The following is a 12,261-nucleotide window of genomic DNA, read 5'->3' on the forward strand; positions in this document are numbered from 1 at the left end:
CCGGAGGAAATCTGCACCCAATAAAGGCTGCGGCAGTACTCCCAGCGTAAACGACCAGGTGAAATGGCTGGAACCGAACTGTAGTGGGGTTGTTCATGTGCTGTATGTGGGAATACTGCTGTTGTTGGCAGTAGTGAGCATCAGTTCTGACTCCCCAGCACAGGTGTCGTGGCTCGAGAGGGGCAAGATGCTAACTTCCACCCTGCGTCTATGAGGAACTTTTGCACAGTGTCAGTCCCATAAGTAAAGGAGGCTATCCCAGTGACCACCGCCATAGCCATTAGCGAAGGCTGGCTCCAGTGTTTCCCCAGAAAAGAACAGGGTGGATAGCAATGGTGGGCTCCTGAACCCCACTTTTGGTGGTAAAAACACCAACAGACCGAAGTGGAGTCACTCCCTGCTGCGGCCATCACCGGCTTCAGGGGTGGCGTGGGGAAAGCCCAGGCCTTTGGGCGTGATGCAACAACTTGGTTGATGGAGGCCCTACCATGCTGCTTGGTGTGACACAGAATATCTGCGTGGGCTGCTATGTGTGGGTCACTGAAATCATCATCAGTGATGAGCAGGTGGAGATCTTCTGACATCTAGTCAAGAAAGACTTGTTCGAACAGTAAACATGGCTTTATGGCTGTCTGCTCGTGCCAGCATTTCGTTCATTGAAGCCGATGGCACGCAACCACCTAGGCCGTCCACGTGGAGCCACCACGCTGTGCGCTCACGGCCGGAGGGGTCAAAAGTACAGGTCAGGAGTGCCTTGATTATTTCACACCTGTCCACAGCTGGTAGCTGGTATAGGAAGTCCATGATGTGGGCTGCTGTTTCCTGGTCGAGTAGTACTTTGTGGTGTCTGAGATGATTTGCCCGACCTGGAATTAGGCTTCAGCCTCTTCAAACCAGACCTGCGCTGCCAGGTCCAGAAAGTCGGCGGTTTCGGTCGGTCTCGCCTGCTGCGTAGGCGAGCAGCCACAATGTCTCTCCAGTCTCTGCCAGCCCCTCAAGCTCCGTGCCATCTGCAGTTATTCATCCATCCTTCCACTTCCTCATTCAGGTCTCTTGTAACAATCGGCACGTTTTATTCAGGTTCCAAATGAACCGGCTGGCTCGTGTTATGAGGGTGGGAAGCAGTAGGTAACTTTATCAGTGTGGACAATCAGTGAAACATTACTGAAATCGCGCTCTTGTGCCGAGGAAAAGGTGCGGGATGGCTTCATGCACATTCTGGGATCAGAAAGATCCACCCCAGCCGTCATCAGTAAATGGCTTGTTTTGTTCGGTGGGGCGCTTCCTCGGATGCGACTTGGCCGAGCGCACTGATCTGGGGAGGGCTGCACCTTCACAAGCGGAGACGCAGCCACTTTGAGCAGCCTTGCCCCCACCCCCAACGTCCACGCGTTGGCCGAGACGCTGTAAACAACGTGTAGCAAAGATAGTCATTCCAAACGCTCGAAGACACCACAGATTGGCAGGACATCAAACCTCTTTGGAGGGAAGAGTATAAATGGTGTATTTACAGACAAAGGGTTTCAGCAAAAATGTCTAGTGACTGCAACGCGAAAGTTAACGGGCAAATGCCCAGAAAGCGCAGGAGGGATTGTGCAACTATTCTAATTGCAGCTGGTTGTGAGCCAATGGCCTGAGGAGCTGTTTCTAATGAGATTGGAATGGGAGCTGCCTGGGTCATGAGATTGATGGATGTGACGGCGCTTGGATGTTACTGTTCTGGGACGCGCTGCTGGGTCTGACGCGCGGGAATGGTAAAGGTTATTTTGCGCCGTCTCTCCTCTCCACGCCGTTTTCTGCCAGAACTGTGACTAGGTGCGGCGATTGTTTCGGCCAACTGGCCATTTGCTTTGCAACAGCGGTGGCATCAGCGGGCCCCGTTCAATGAGCTGCGCGGTCCGGCAGCGCGAACAAAGCGAGTGGGGGGTTGCTCGCAGGCGTGTGGCCACCGGCTCCGGCTGCACCGCGGCCGTGTCGCCCCCTGCACCCGGCCCGGCCCCAAGGACGAGCTCTCACTTCCCCACCCTGCTTCCCCGGGCTGCAAAACGAGGCGAGAGCGGAACTTGGCCGCCGTGGAAAGTCCGCACGTGGAAAGACCCCGGCCGCAGGGCAGCGAAGGGCTGCAGCCAAAAACTTATCCAAACTCTGTCCCTGGCACTGCCGCCTCGAAACGCTCCATCGCGCTGGGGGGGGGGGGGGGGTGAAAGAGGTAGGGGGATGTGGGGACAGACACAGAGAGGGGGGACATGGGGACAGAGAGGGGGGGCGTGGGGACAGAGAGGGGGGGCGTGGGGACAGAGAGGGGGGGCGTGGGGACAGAGAGGGGGGCGTGGGGACAGAGAGGGGGGGCGTGGGGACAGAGAGGGGGGGCGTGGGGACAGAGAGGGGGGGCGTGGGGTCAGAGAGGGGGGGCGTGGGGTCAGAGAGGGGGGGCGTGGGGTCAGAGAGGGGGGGCGTGGGGTCAGAGAGGGGGGGCGTGGGGTCAGAGAGGGGGGGCGTGGGGTCAGAGGGGGGGGCGTGCGGTCAGAGGGGGGGGCGTGGGGTCAGAGGGGGGGGCGTGGGGTCAGAGGGGGGGGCTTGGGGTCAGCGGGGGGGGGCGTGGGGTCAGAGGGGGGCGTGGGGTCAGGGGGGGCGTGGGGTCAGAGAGGGGGGCGTGGGGTCAGAGAGGGGGGCGTGGGGTCAGAGAGGGGGCGTGGGGTCAGAGAGGGGGGCGTGGGGTCAGAGAGGGGGGCGTGGGGTCAGAGAGGGGGGCGTGGGGTCAGAGAGGGGGGCGTGGGGTCAGAGAGGGGGGCGTGGGGTCAGAGAGGGGGGCGTGGGGTCAGAGAGGGGGGCGTGGGGTCAGAGAGGGGGGCGTGGGGTCAGAGAGAGGGAGTGTGGGGACAAGGCATGGGAACGGAGGGGGTGTGCGGACGGAGAGGAGGTGTGGGGGGAAAGAGAGAGGAGCATGGGGATGGAGAGAGGGGGGTGTGGGGACGGAGAGAGGGGGCTGGTGGGGGGGGGGGTGGGTAACTTGCGACAGGCAACAGAAAGGAAACATTTCAAGGGAGTTGTAGGAGTAAAACCACGATATTGGAGAAAGTCAGCTGGTCAAACAGAGACCTTTATAGACCCAAGATAAAGTTACTTAAGTGACGTTTCGGGCTTGAGCCCTTCATCAGAGTAGGTTGGTTACGTATCTTTGCTCTTTAAAGGACACTATTTGATCTGCTGAGTTTCTCCAGCATCATTTTTTTTACCTCAGCCACCTTGTCTTCAGACTTTTGTGTTTTACAACCACTGTAGGAGATGATTTACCTGGAGTTGAGACCATTTTTTTTGTGTGTTGCAACAAAAAAAGCCCATGTTTTGCTTCGATGCAAGATTTGCAGGTGCAGCGAGTTGCCCACCCACTGACGCTTTTCCTGGCTTTATCCTTCCAGCAACCGTCCTCAAACGACGAACTCGAAAGAAGAAAAAGCCCAGGGTTACAAAGGGGGACGAGAGCCCATTGCGAGAGATCAGGCAGCTCAGCCAGTCGGATGCCAAGGAAGAAAAGGTTTGTAATGCTGGGTCTTTCCTTGAAGTACTGTGAAACATGTAGCTTGGCTCTCCAGACTAATGGCCAAATTGGTAACCTCGTTCAAACACTGGTTCTCTGGACTCAGAATTAAATACTTTCTTAGTACTTGCAGCGATTCAATGTTGTGTCTTCTGATCTAATTTTTAATGTTGTGTGTGAATTGGCTGCCTCAAGATGATTGCTGAGTCGGGACAAGTGGTCTGAGGCTCAGAAATCTCAAAACACAGGAAGGGCTCTGAAATGCCCTCCCTGTTATGTTGGGATATGTAGTTTGTACAAGGTAAGCTCATACAAAGGACCATTTAACATTGAGTCAGTCAGCGTGTATGAGTAAAGGGATAAGCTACGTTACACATCAGACTCTGTATTGGGTTTTCTGGTTTTTTTTTTCCAGATTTCTGGCATTTGCAGTTTTTTTTTTGTTCTTTCACAGTTTTCCCCCCAAATTGGCATTTTGAGCAATAGTTAGGAACATAGGAAGTAGGAACAGGAGTAGGCCAATAATGGCCCATCGAGCCTGCTCCGCCATTCAATACAATCTAATTTATGACCTAACTCCACCTACCTCCCTTCTCCCCATATCCCCTAATTCCTCTATCATGTAAAAATTTATCTAACCGAATTTTAAATATGTTTAATGAGGCAGCCTCAACCACTTCCCTGGTTAGAGAATTCCAAACATTCACTACTCTCTGGGAAAAACTATTTTTCCTCATCGCTGTCCTAAATCTACTCCCCCGAATCTTGAGACTGTGTCCTCTCGTTTTAGTTTCCCCGGCCAGCTCAAAAAACCTTCCTACATCTATCCTATCCATATCCTTCTACAATCCAAGACGATTTAATCTTTCATCATAAGTCAACCCCTTCATCCCAGGGATCAACCTAGTAAACCTCCTCTGGACTGTCTCCAAAGCCAGTGGAGACCAGAACTGGACACAGTACTCCAGGTGCGGTCTCACCAGTAGACTTCCTCGGACCAATAGACTTCCTCGGACTTCACTTTCCTGTAACTTACTGATAAGTCTCTTGTGCGGCACTTTATCAAATGCTTTCTGGAAATCCAAATATACAACATCAACCTGTTCCCCTCTATCCACCACACCCATTATATCCTCAAAGAATCCTAACAAGTTTGTCAAACAAGATCTTCCCTTTCTAAAACCATGCTGCATCTACCTGATTGAATCCTTACGTTCCAAAATTTTCACTATTTCATCTTTAATGACGGGTTCAAGCATTTTTCCAACTACAGACGTCAAGCTAATTGGCCGATAATTTCTAGTCTTCTGCCTACAACCCTTCTTAAAAAGTGGTGTGACACTTGCTGTCTTCAAGTCTGCCGGGACCTGCCCAGAATCCAAGGAATTTTGGTATATGACCATCAATGCATCAACTATAACTTCTGCCATTTCCTTCAGAACCCTTGGATGCATATCATCAGGACCAGGTGATTTGTCTGGCTTTAGTCCCATTAGTTTCTCCATCACTACTTCCTTTGTAACAACTATTTTATCAAGGCCCTCCCCAACATTCGCATCCTTAACTCCGCACTTGGGCATGCTGGACGTGTCTTCCACCGTGAAGACTGACACAAAATATTTGTTTAATGCCTCGGCCATTTCCTCATTTTTTGCTACCAGTTTTCCTTTCTCATCCTCCAAGGGTCCTATGTTAACTCTGGCCACCCACTTCCATTTTATACATTTATAAAATGTTTTGCTTTCTGTTTTTATATTTTGTGCCAATTTACTTTCATAATCCTTTTTCCCATTTCTTATTACCCTCTTTGTAACGCCTTGTTGTCTCTTAAAGTTTTCCCAATCTTCCAGTTTCCCACTGCTCTTTGCAGCTTTGTACACCTGTGCCTTCAATTTTATACTCTCCTTTATTTCCTTTGTTAACCATGGTTGATTTTTCCCTCTCTTGCTGCCCTTTTTCCTGACCGGAATATATTTTTGTTGAGCATTACAAAATATTTATTTGAAAATCTTCCACTGTTCCTCAACTATTTCATCAATTAGCCTGTGCTCCCAGTCCAATCTGCCCAATTCCTCCCTCATCCTATGGTAGTGACCCCTGTTTAAGCATAGTATATTAGTTTTAGATCTAACTATTTCCCCTTCCATCTGAATGAGAAATTCAATCATACTATGATCGCTATTTCCCAGATGGTCTCTGACTATTACATCATTTACCCTACCTATCTCATTGCACAACACTAAATCCAGGAGAGCATTTTCTCTTGTGGGTTCCTTAACATGCTGCTCAAGAAAGCTATCGCGGATGTATTCTATGAAGTCCTCTTCCAGACTCCCACAACCAACTTGATTTTCCCAATCTATGTGGAAGTTAAAGTCCCCCATGACTGCTGCCGTATCATTATTACATGCCTCACTTATCTCTCTATTTATTTCCTGTGCCACTAAACTATTGTTATTTGGTGGGCGATAGATAACACCCACCAATAATTTTTTCCCTTTGTTTTTCTTTATCTCTACCCAAATGGACTCAACATTATGCTCTTTAGATCTTATATCATTCCTCACTACTGCCTGGAGCTCATCTTTGATTAAGAGTGCAACTCCACCTCCCTTACCATCCTGTCTATCTCTTTGCACCACCTGATACCCTTGAAAGTTTAATTCCCATTTAGGGTCACCTTGTAGCCATGTTTACGTGATGGCTACCAAATCATGGCGCCTCAAGTTCACTAACCTTATTTCTAATACTACAGGCATTCAGATAAAGTGCCCTTATGCTCTTTGTCCTTTTAATATCTAGTGACTTCTGTAACCTTTTCTTTTGATTTTTCTGCCCACTATTTTTCTTTGTAATTTTCTTAAGACTATCATTGACCCGAAAACTCACTGCACCATCTGATTTTTTACTTTCTCCGTCCAACATTACTTTTCCTGGCCATTACTTTATCTTCCCTACTCTTTTCCCTATCACTCTGGTTCCCATACCCCTGCCAAATTAGTTTAAACCTTGCCCCACTTGCCAAAATGTTGACACCTTTTGGATTTAGGTGCAACCTGTCCCTCTTGTAAAGATCATGCCTTCCCCAAAAGAAATCCCAATGATCCAAGAAGCCAAATCCTTGCCTTGTACACCAGCACCTCAGCCACACGTTCATTTTCCTTATCCTTACATTCTTTTCATCACTTGCATTTGGAACAGGTAGTAATCCTGAGATCACCACCCTAGCGTTCCTGTCTTTCAGCTTTCATCCCAGCTCACTGTAATCCCTTTTCATTACCTCCTCCCTTTTCTTGTCAATGTCGTTTGTACCCACATGTACCATGACATCAGGCTGCTCTCCCTCTCCTCTCAGAATATTTTGGACCCGATTTGTGATATCTTGTACCCTTGCACCAGGGAGGCAGCACACCATGCGGGTATACTTATCTGGCTCATAGAACCTCCTGTCTGTATCCCTGACAATGGAGTCCCCAATAATTATTGCATTTCTCCTTTTCCTTTTCTTTTGCACCACTCTGCCAGGCTCATTGCCATTGACCTGGTGCCCGTGGCCATCTCCAGTTATCTCCCTCAACAGAATCCATCACAACATAACTGTTGCTGAGTGGGATAGTCACTGGTGTGCTCTCTGTTTTTCTCGCTTTTTTTCTTCCCCCCCCCCCCTCCCTCCCGACGGTTTCCCACTTACCTGACATGGGTTCTGGAGTATTTATCGCCCTGAAAGTTGAGTCGATTAACTCTTCACTCTCCCTTACAAGTCGCAGGTCATCAATCTGCAACTCCATATCCCTAATTCGCTCCCTTAGTAACTGCATCTCGGTACACCTGGTGCAAATGTGGCCATTTGGGAGGGTGGAGGTCACCCATTGTTCCCACATCTGACACCTAGTACATAGCACTAACCCTATTGGCATGACTTTAAATATGAAGGCAAATAACTCAGCTTACCTTTTCTCCTTGTCTGCTTTCGCTGAAGCCTGATAAGCCAAAGCAGGAAGTCTTACTCCTTCACTGCTCCACTCACTCACTGAGCCACTCCTCGCTAGCCACTCCCTCCCCTTTCACTCATTTTATTGGCCCCTTAACCAATTAACCCTCACTTTCAGCAAGCTCCTCCTCTGACTCCCAGCCGAACCAAGTAGGCCCAAGCCTCGGTAAGCCCCCGACTTTAATAGCTTACCTTCTCCTCACTTTCAGCAAGCTCCTCCTCCTCTGACTCACTTTCAGCAAGCTGGTGTCGGAAAGGTTAGGCCTTTTCAGGTTTTAGGCCATGCCATCTCTTGAGGGTGGGTAGATGGTACACATCAGAGGCAGGCAACCTTTTACCATGCATGGGCCGGATGGTGTGTCAGTGGTTGAACAACGGGCCGCACTGATGCTACCAGTAATGAAATGAATAAATAGATGGAATAAATATGGTGATGCATTTCAGGTCAGGGACGGCACCTTCAAATCTGGAAATACACCAAAAATCACGAGTTAGTCATTAAAATGACACAATAAAAAAACAAAAGTCAAAAAGGAGAGAAATTAATCACAATGAAAACAAAATAACTAACCCCTAAACTGACAGCAGTGAGTGGGGAGTCGGGGGGGGTGGAGTTGCGGGGGGGTGTGGAAATAACAACACTGTGAGATGGGGGGTTGTTACAGAGAGAGGGGGCGGGGGGGTCTCCAATGCACTTTGGGGGGAGTTGGGGGAGCTGTGCACCAGGATGGATAAATTTAGATCAGGCCCACAGGCCATAGTTTGCCCACCCCTTGAATGCAGCACTCTGAGCACTGAACTGGCGTACAAACACAATGTGCTTTGGTCACTTGTGTAACCAGTCAAAAGGCCACAGAGCTGATCTCAATTGCAGCAGAAAGTTCATTCTTCTCCCTTGTAGGGATGTAACTTGCTGAAAAATACGCTGAGAACTGGGACTATCAAAGATCTTCTGCCAAAAACTGTTGCACTGTGATTGAAGTTTGGTGATAGCATAATATATCAAAAATGCAAGAACTTTCCCCTCATTGAGCAGTTGTTGAGGTGCCTTCCAGAGTTCTGTGATACGGTTTGCCTAGTGGTTGGCACAATGCTATTACAGCGCCAGCGACATGCGTTCAAATCTGGCACTGTGTGTAAGGAGTTTGTATGTTCTCCCTATGTCTGCGTGGGGTCCCCCCCGGGGGCTCCGGTTTCCTCCAACTTTTCAAAAATGTACAAGTATGTTCAATTTCAGCTGTTAATGGGAAAGGAATAGAATTGAGAGGTGGCGGTTTGGATTTGAATGAGAAACCTGGAAGTTGGTTCTTCCTGCATATTGTGAAGACCCTTGTGTGGGTTTGATTGGCAGATTGATAGTTGGAGACAATACACATCCAGCTGATAGACTTCAGCAGATCCAGCCCATGTCCTGGGATTGATTGGGTAATGGTTTGATCCATTGCCCCACTATGGTGCTCTGGCACCACATTTGGTTCACCAACTCAGGGGTGATGATGGTTGAATCTTGTCAGACTTGCCATAGATAGGATAGCCATTCTGGTTCATGAGTACATGTGGAACTTGATGGATTTTTAGATGATATCGCAAGGGACAGCATGTGGGTAAGAAATAAGATGAAGGATCTTGCCAAAGAGCTCCAGAGGTTTTTGTGCCATGAAGAACTGACAAATAAACTTAGACTAAACTTAAATATGCATTGAGACAGTAGATTAAACAGGTCCTGTTGTTAACCTTTCCCAACCTCCGGTCATAGATGTCAGCCAAGAATGTGACAAGGGCCAGGGAGGCCTTCGTGAAAGATTTGAATTTTGTAGACACTTGGAGAAGACTGAATCCAAGAAAAAGGATTATTCCTTTTACTTGAAGGAACATGATGCCTACACAAGAATTATTTTTTTCTGGCATCAGCTCAGTTGGAAAGGAAGATAGTGAAGACCAAGTATATGGCTCAGCTACTGTCAGACCATTCACCACTGATTTTGTCAATCATAATGCCAGATAAGCAGGCTACAATGGAAAACTCTGCCCATAATGTTGATGGGCAGAGTTAACAATGTAAAATGAAGGTGATGTCAAGACTACAATATCTTTTTCAAACGCTGCCCCAAAGCTTCTTTAAGATGCTTAATGGATGTGTCAGAAAATTTTTGTGGAATGGTAAGGTGTCTAGAGTTGACATGGGAATATAAATTGTGGGGCTTAAGACTGCCAGATTTAAAAAAATTATTGCTTGGCGTCGCAGCGAGTTTTGGATGCCTCATTCTTTGAGGGAGGGGTCCCTCTTCTTGGGCACAAATTGGTTACGTGTGGTAGGGGAAAAGATAGCAGGAGAATTTAGATACAAATGGGACACCAAATTAGTTTTGAACAAAACAGGTAACCTCATAATAAAACGTGTGGCAGCTGTGGCGAAGAATAAATCAATGTATTGGATTGAGGGTGGGGTTATCTCCTAAAACGCCCTTGACCCAGAACAGTTCAACACCTATGACTCTGATTAGTAAGATGCTGGACACCTGGTGCCAGAGGAGGATCAGGTGTATCCAGGAGTGTTACCTTCAAGGGCAGCTCATGTCAATTTGAGCATTTGAGGACTAAATATGAATTATCAAGTCTCTACGCAATTATGATCTTTCCTAAGGGACAAACTGGGGCCAACAATGACTCTGCCTGACTATAATGACACGAAGACTCTAGTTCGAAAGGGAAATATGTGTAAATTTATCTCTAGGATGTATTCCGTAATCCAAAATGAAGGCTCAAATCTGGGCTTACATCGATCAAGGGAAAGATGGGAGTCAGGCTTGGGCACAACAATTGATGAACGATGGTGGGAAGATTTGTGTTTGAATAGCCTGATGGGAATTGTTAACACCAGACACATGCTGGTCCAATATAATTTCTTGCATCAGTTATATCTCACACTGATAAAATTAAATGTCATAGCTATAAATTTTGGAAATGTGCTTTAGGTGCAGAGTGGAGGTTGGACCTTTGTCCACTCCAGCTGGCTGTGTACAAAGGTGAGATCCTTCTGGGAAGACCTGGAGGACACACTTATGGGGAAAAAAAATTACAAAGATGGATTTTCCACAGGATCAAGAGTTGTACCTTCTTGGGGACATTGGGATAGTACACTTTAGATTGTCCATACACCAAATTCAGTTTGTGAAGGTCACCTTGTCAGTAGCCAGGAAGTGTATAATGGTTACGTGGCAGTCTGAGTCCCAGCTAAATATCACAAAATGGAATATGGAAATGCAGTGTTGCATTCCCATGGACAAGATCGCCGACAATTTACAGAAGAGATCCGACACATTCGTTGAAGTGTGGCAATCGTATCTGAGGGACATAGGTGAACAGATATAATTCACGCTCCCCCCCCTCCCCTGGTGCCTGCCCCACACCCACCCCCCCCCCACCCCTGATAAGAGAAAAGAAACAATCCATCCCAGCAGATAAAGGATTAAGAGTATGAAATGGGGAATGTGGCGCAGATGACGTGTGTTTTTTGCCCCAACCTGTTTTTATTTAATATCCGAGGTCCTCCAACCTTGAAGAGGATTGTTGTCTTTGTCGGTATGTAGGTGGTTTTTGGATGTCTATTTTTTTATTTTGGTGTTTGTATAATTTAAGGGATAGGGAGGGAAGGGTGTAAGGAGGGGGGAATAAGGACTCTGTCAAATCATATTACATGGAAAGAGAGCGTAAAATTCTTTTTTTTTGGATTTACATGAGTCTGGAAATTCAAAAATAAAATATTTAAAAAAAACCTTTCCCAACCAAATAACTTCATAAAAATCCTGCATATCTTTTTCATTGTTGTGTTCTGGGGTTGGAATTTGCTTTATTTTTGATTCTATTTTGATAGAAAAGAGTTGCCATGAATGCAGGTGATTTTAACTCATTTTTCTGCTCCTTTCCCCACTCCCACTGCAAAGTAGGGATATTCATGCTATTGCTGTCATGGTTGCACCTGCTAAAATCCATGTATTATCTAATACAGAGTGAAGAGCACATAGTTTGTGAGCAGCCTCTGAGACTTTCTGCACTTGGATGCCTATGAATAGCAGGATAAAGTATCTACTTACTAATGAATGATTGAGCACCTGTTTATGGTGGAAGTCGAATGATTGGTTAGAGCATCCACCTTAATATTTGTGGTGGACTGGTCTTTGTGCATCATTTTAATTAGCTAGAAACTGGTTTGACTAGTTGCTTTTTTGTCCCATACAAAAGCAAAATCCCATGATTTCTGAAAAATTGAAATAAAAGCAAATAGCACTGTAAATACTTTGGTGAGACTGGTGCCATCTGTGGATGGAGAAAGTTGATGTTTTGGCCCACCGGGTAAAGGAACAGTGAGCTGCGTTTTCCCTCCACAGATGCTCCTTGACCTGTATATTTCCGGGACACTGCTTTTTATCTCTGAATTCCATCATCTGCATATTTTGGTGCAATGGTGTTGAGCCCTGAGGCATAAATGGAGGTATTTGAATTGCATTATTTTTATTTCAAGTCCATATGACTTGTGTTTTTCATTCATACGTTTGAAAAAAATTATTTAGTGGCTTTGGATGTAACCATTTGTTTGTTTCGAGATCTCTGATTTGACAGCTGCTTATTATTGCCTCAGTCTGATTTGGTTCAAACTCTTGGCTGCTTGTACTGTGGCGAAACTTCACGACCCTGTCTGGGATGATTCTGGACATGCTTCCATTCCACTCTG

General features: G+C 47.0%; 1 protein-coding gene and 1 long non-coding RNA gene across 2 annotated transcripts in view; one reads left to right on the top strand and one right to left on the bottom strand.

Moving 5' to 3' along the window:
- LOC138743687 (uncharacterized) overlaps positions 1–7,900 on the bottom strand; it is a 39,244-nt gene extending 31,344 nt beyond the window's left edge. Inside the window, exons 1-2 of the long non-coding RNA XR_011345010.1 lie at positions 7,722–7,900; positions 3,295–3,440 (exon numbers count right to left, since the gene is read on the bottom strand). This is a non-coding gene — a long non-coding RNA (uncharacterized lncRNA). The remainder of the gene's footprint in view (positions 1–3,294; positions 3,441–7,721) is intronic.
- Positions 1–12,261, top strand: part of LOC138743686 (AT-rich interactive domain-containing protein 5B) — a 175,532-nt gene that overhangs the window by 110,042 nt on the left and 53,229 nt on the right. The window contains exon 6 of the mRNA XM_069899278.1: positions 3,420–3,535. Coding sequence (XP_069755379.1) covers positions 3,420–3,535 — 116 coding nt within the window. The remainder of the gene's footprint in view (positions 1–3,419; positions 3,536–12,261) is intronic.

This window comes from Narcine bancroftii, chromosome 9, assembly GCF_036971445.1.
Source record: "Narcine bancroftii isolate sNarBan1 chromosome 9, sNarBan1.hap1, whole genome shotgun sequence".
NCBI lineage: Eukaryota > Metazoa > Chordata > Chondrichthyes > Torpediniformes > Narcinidae > Narcine > Narcine bancroftii.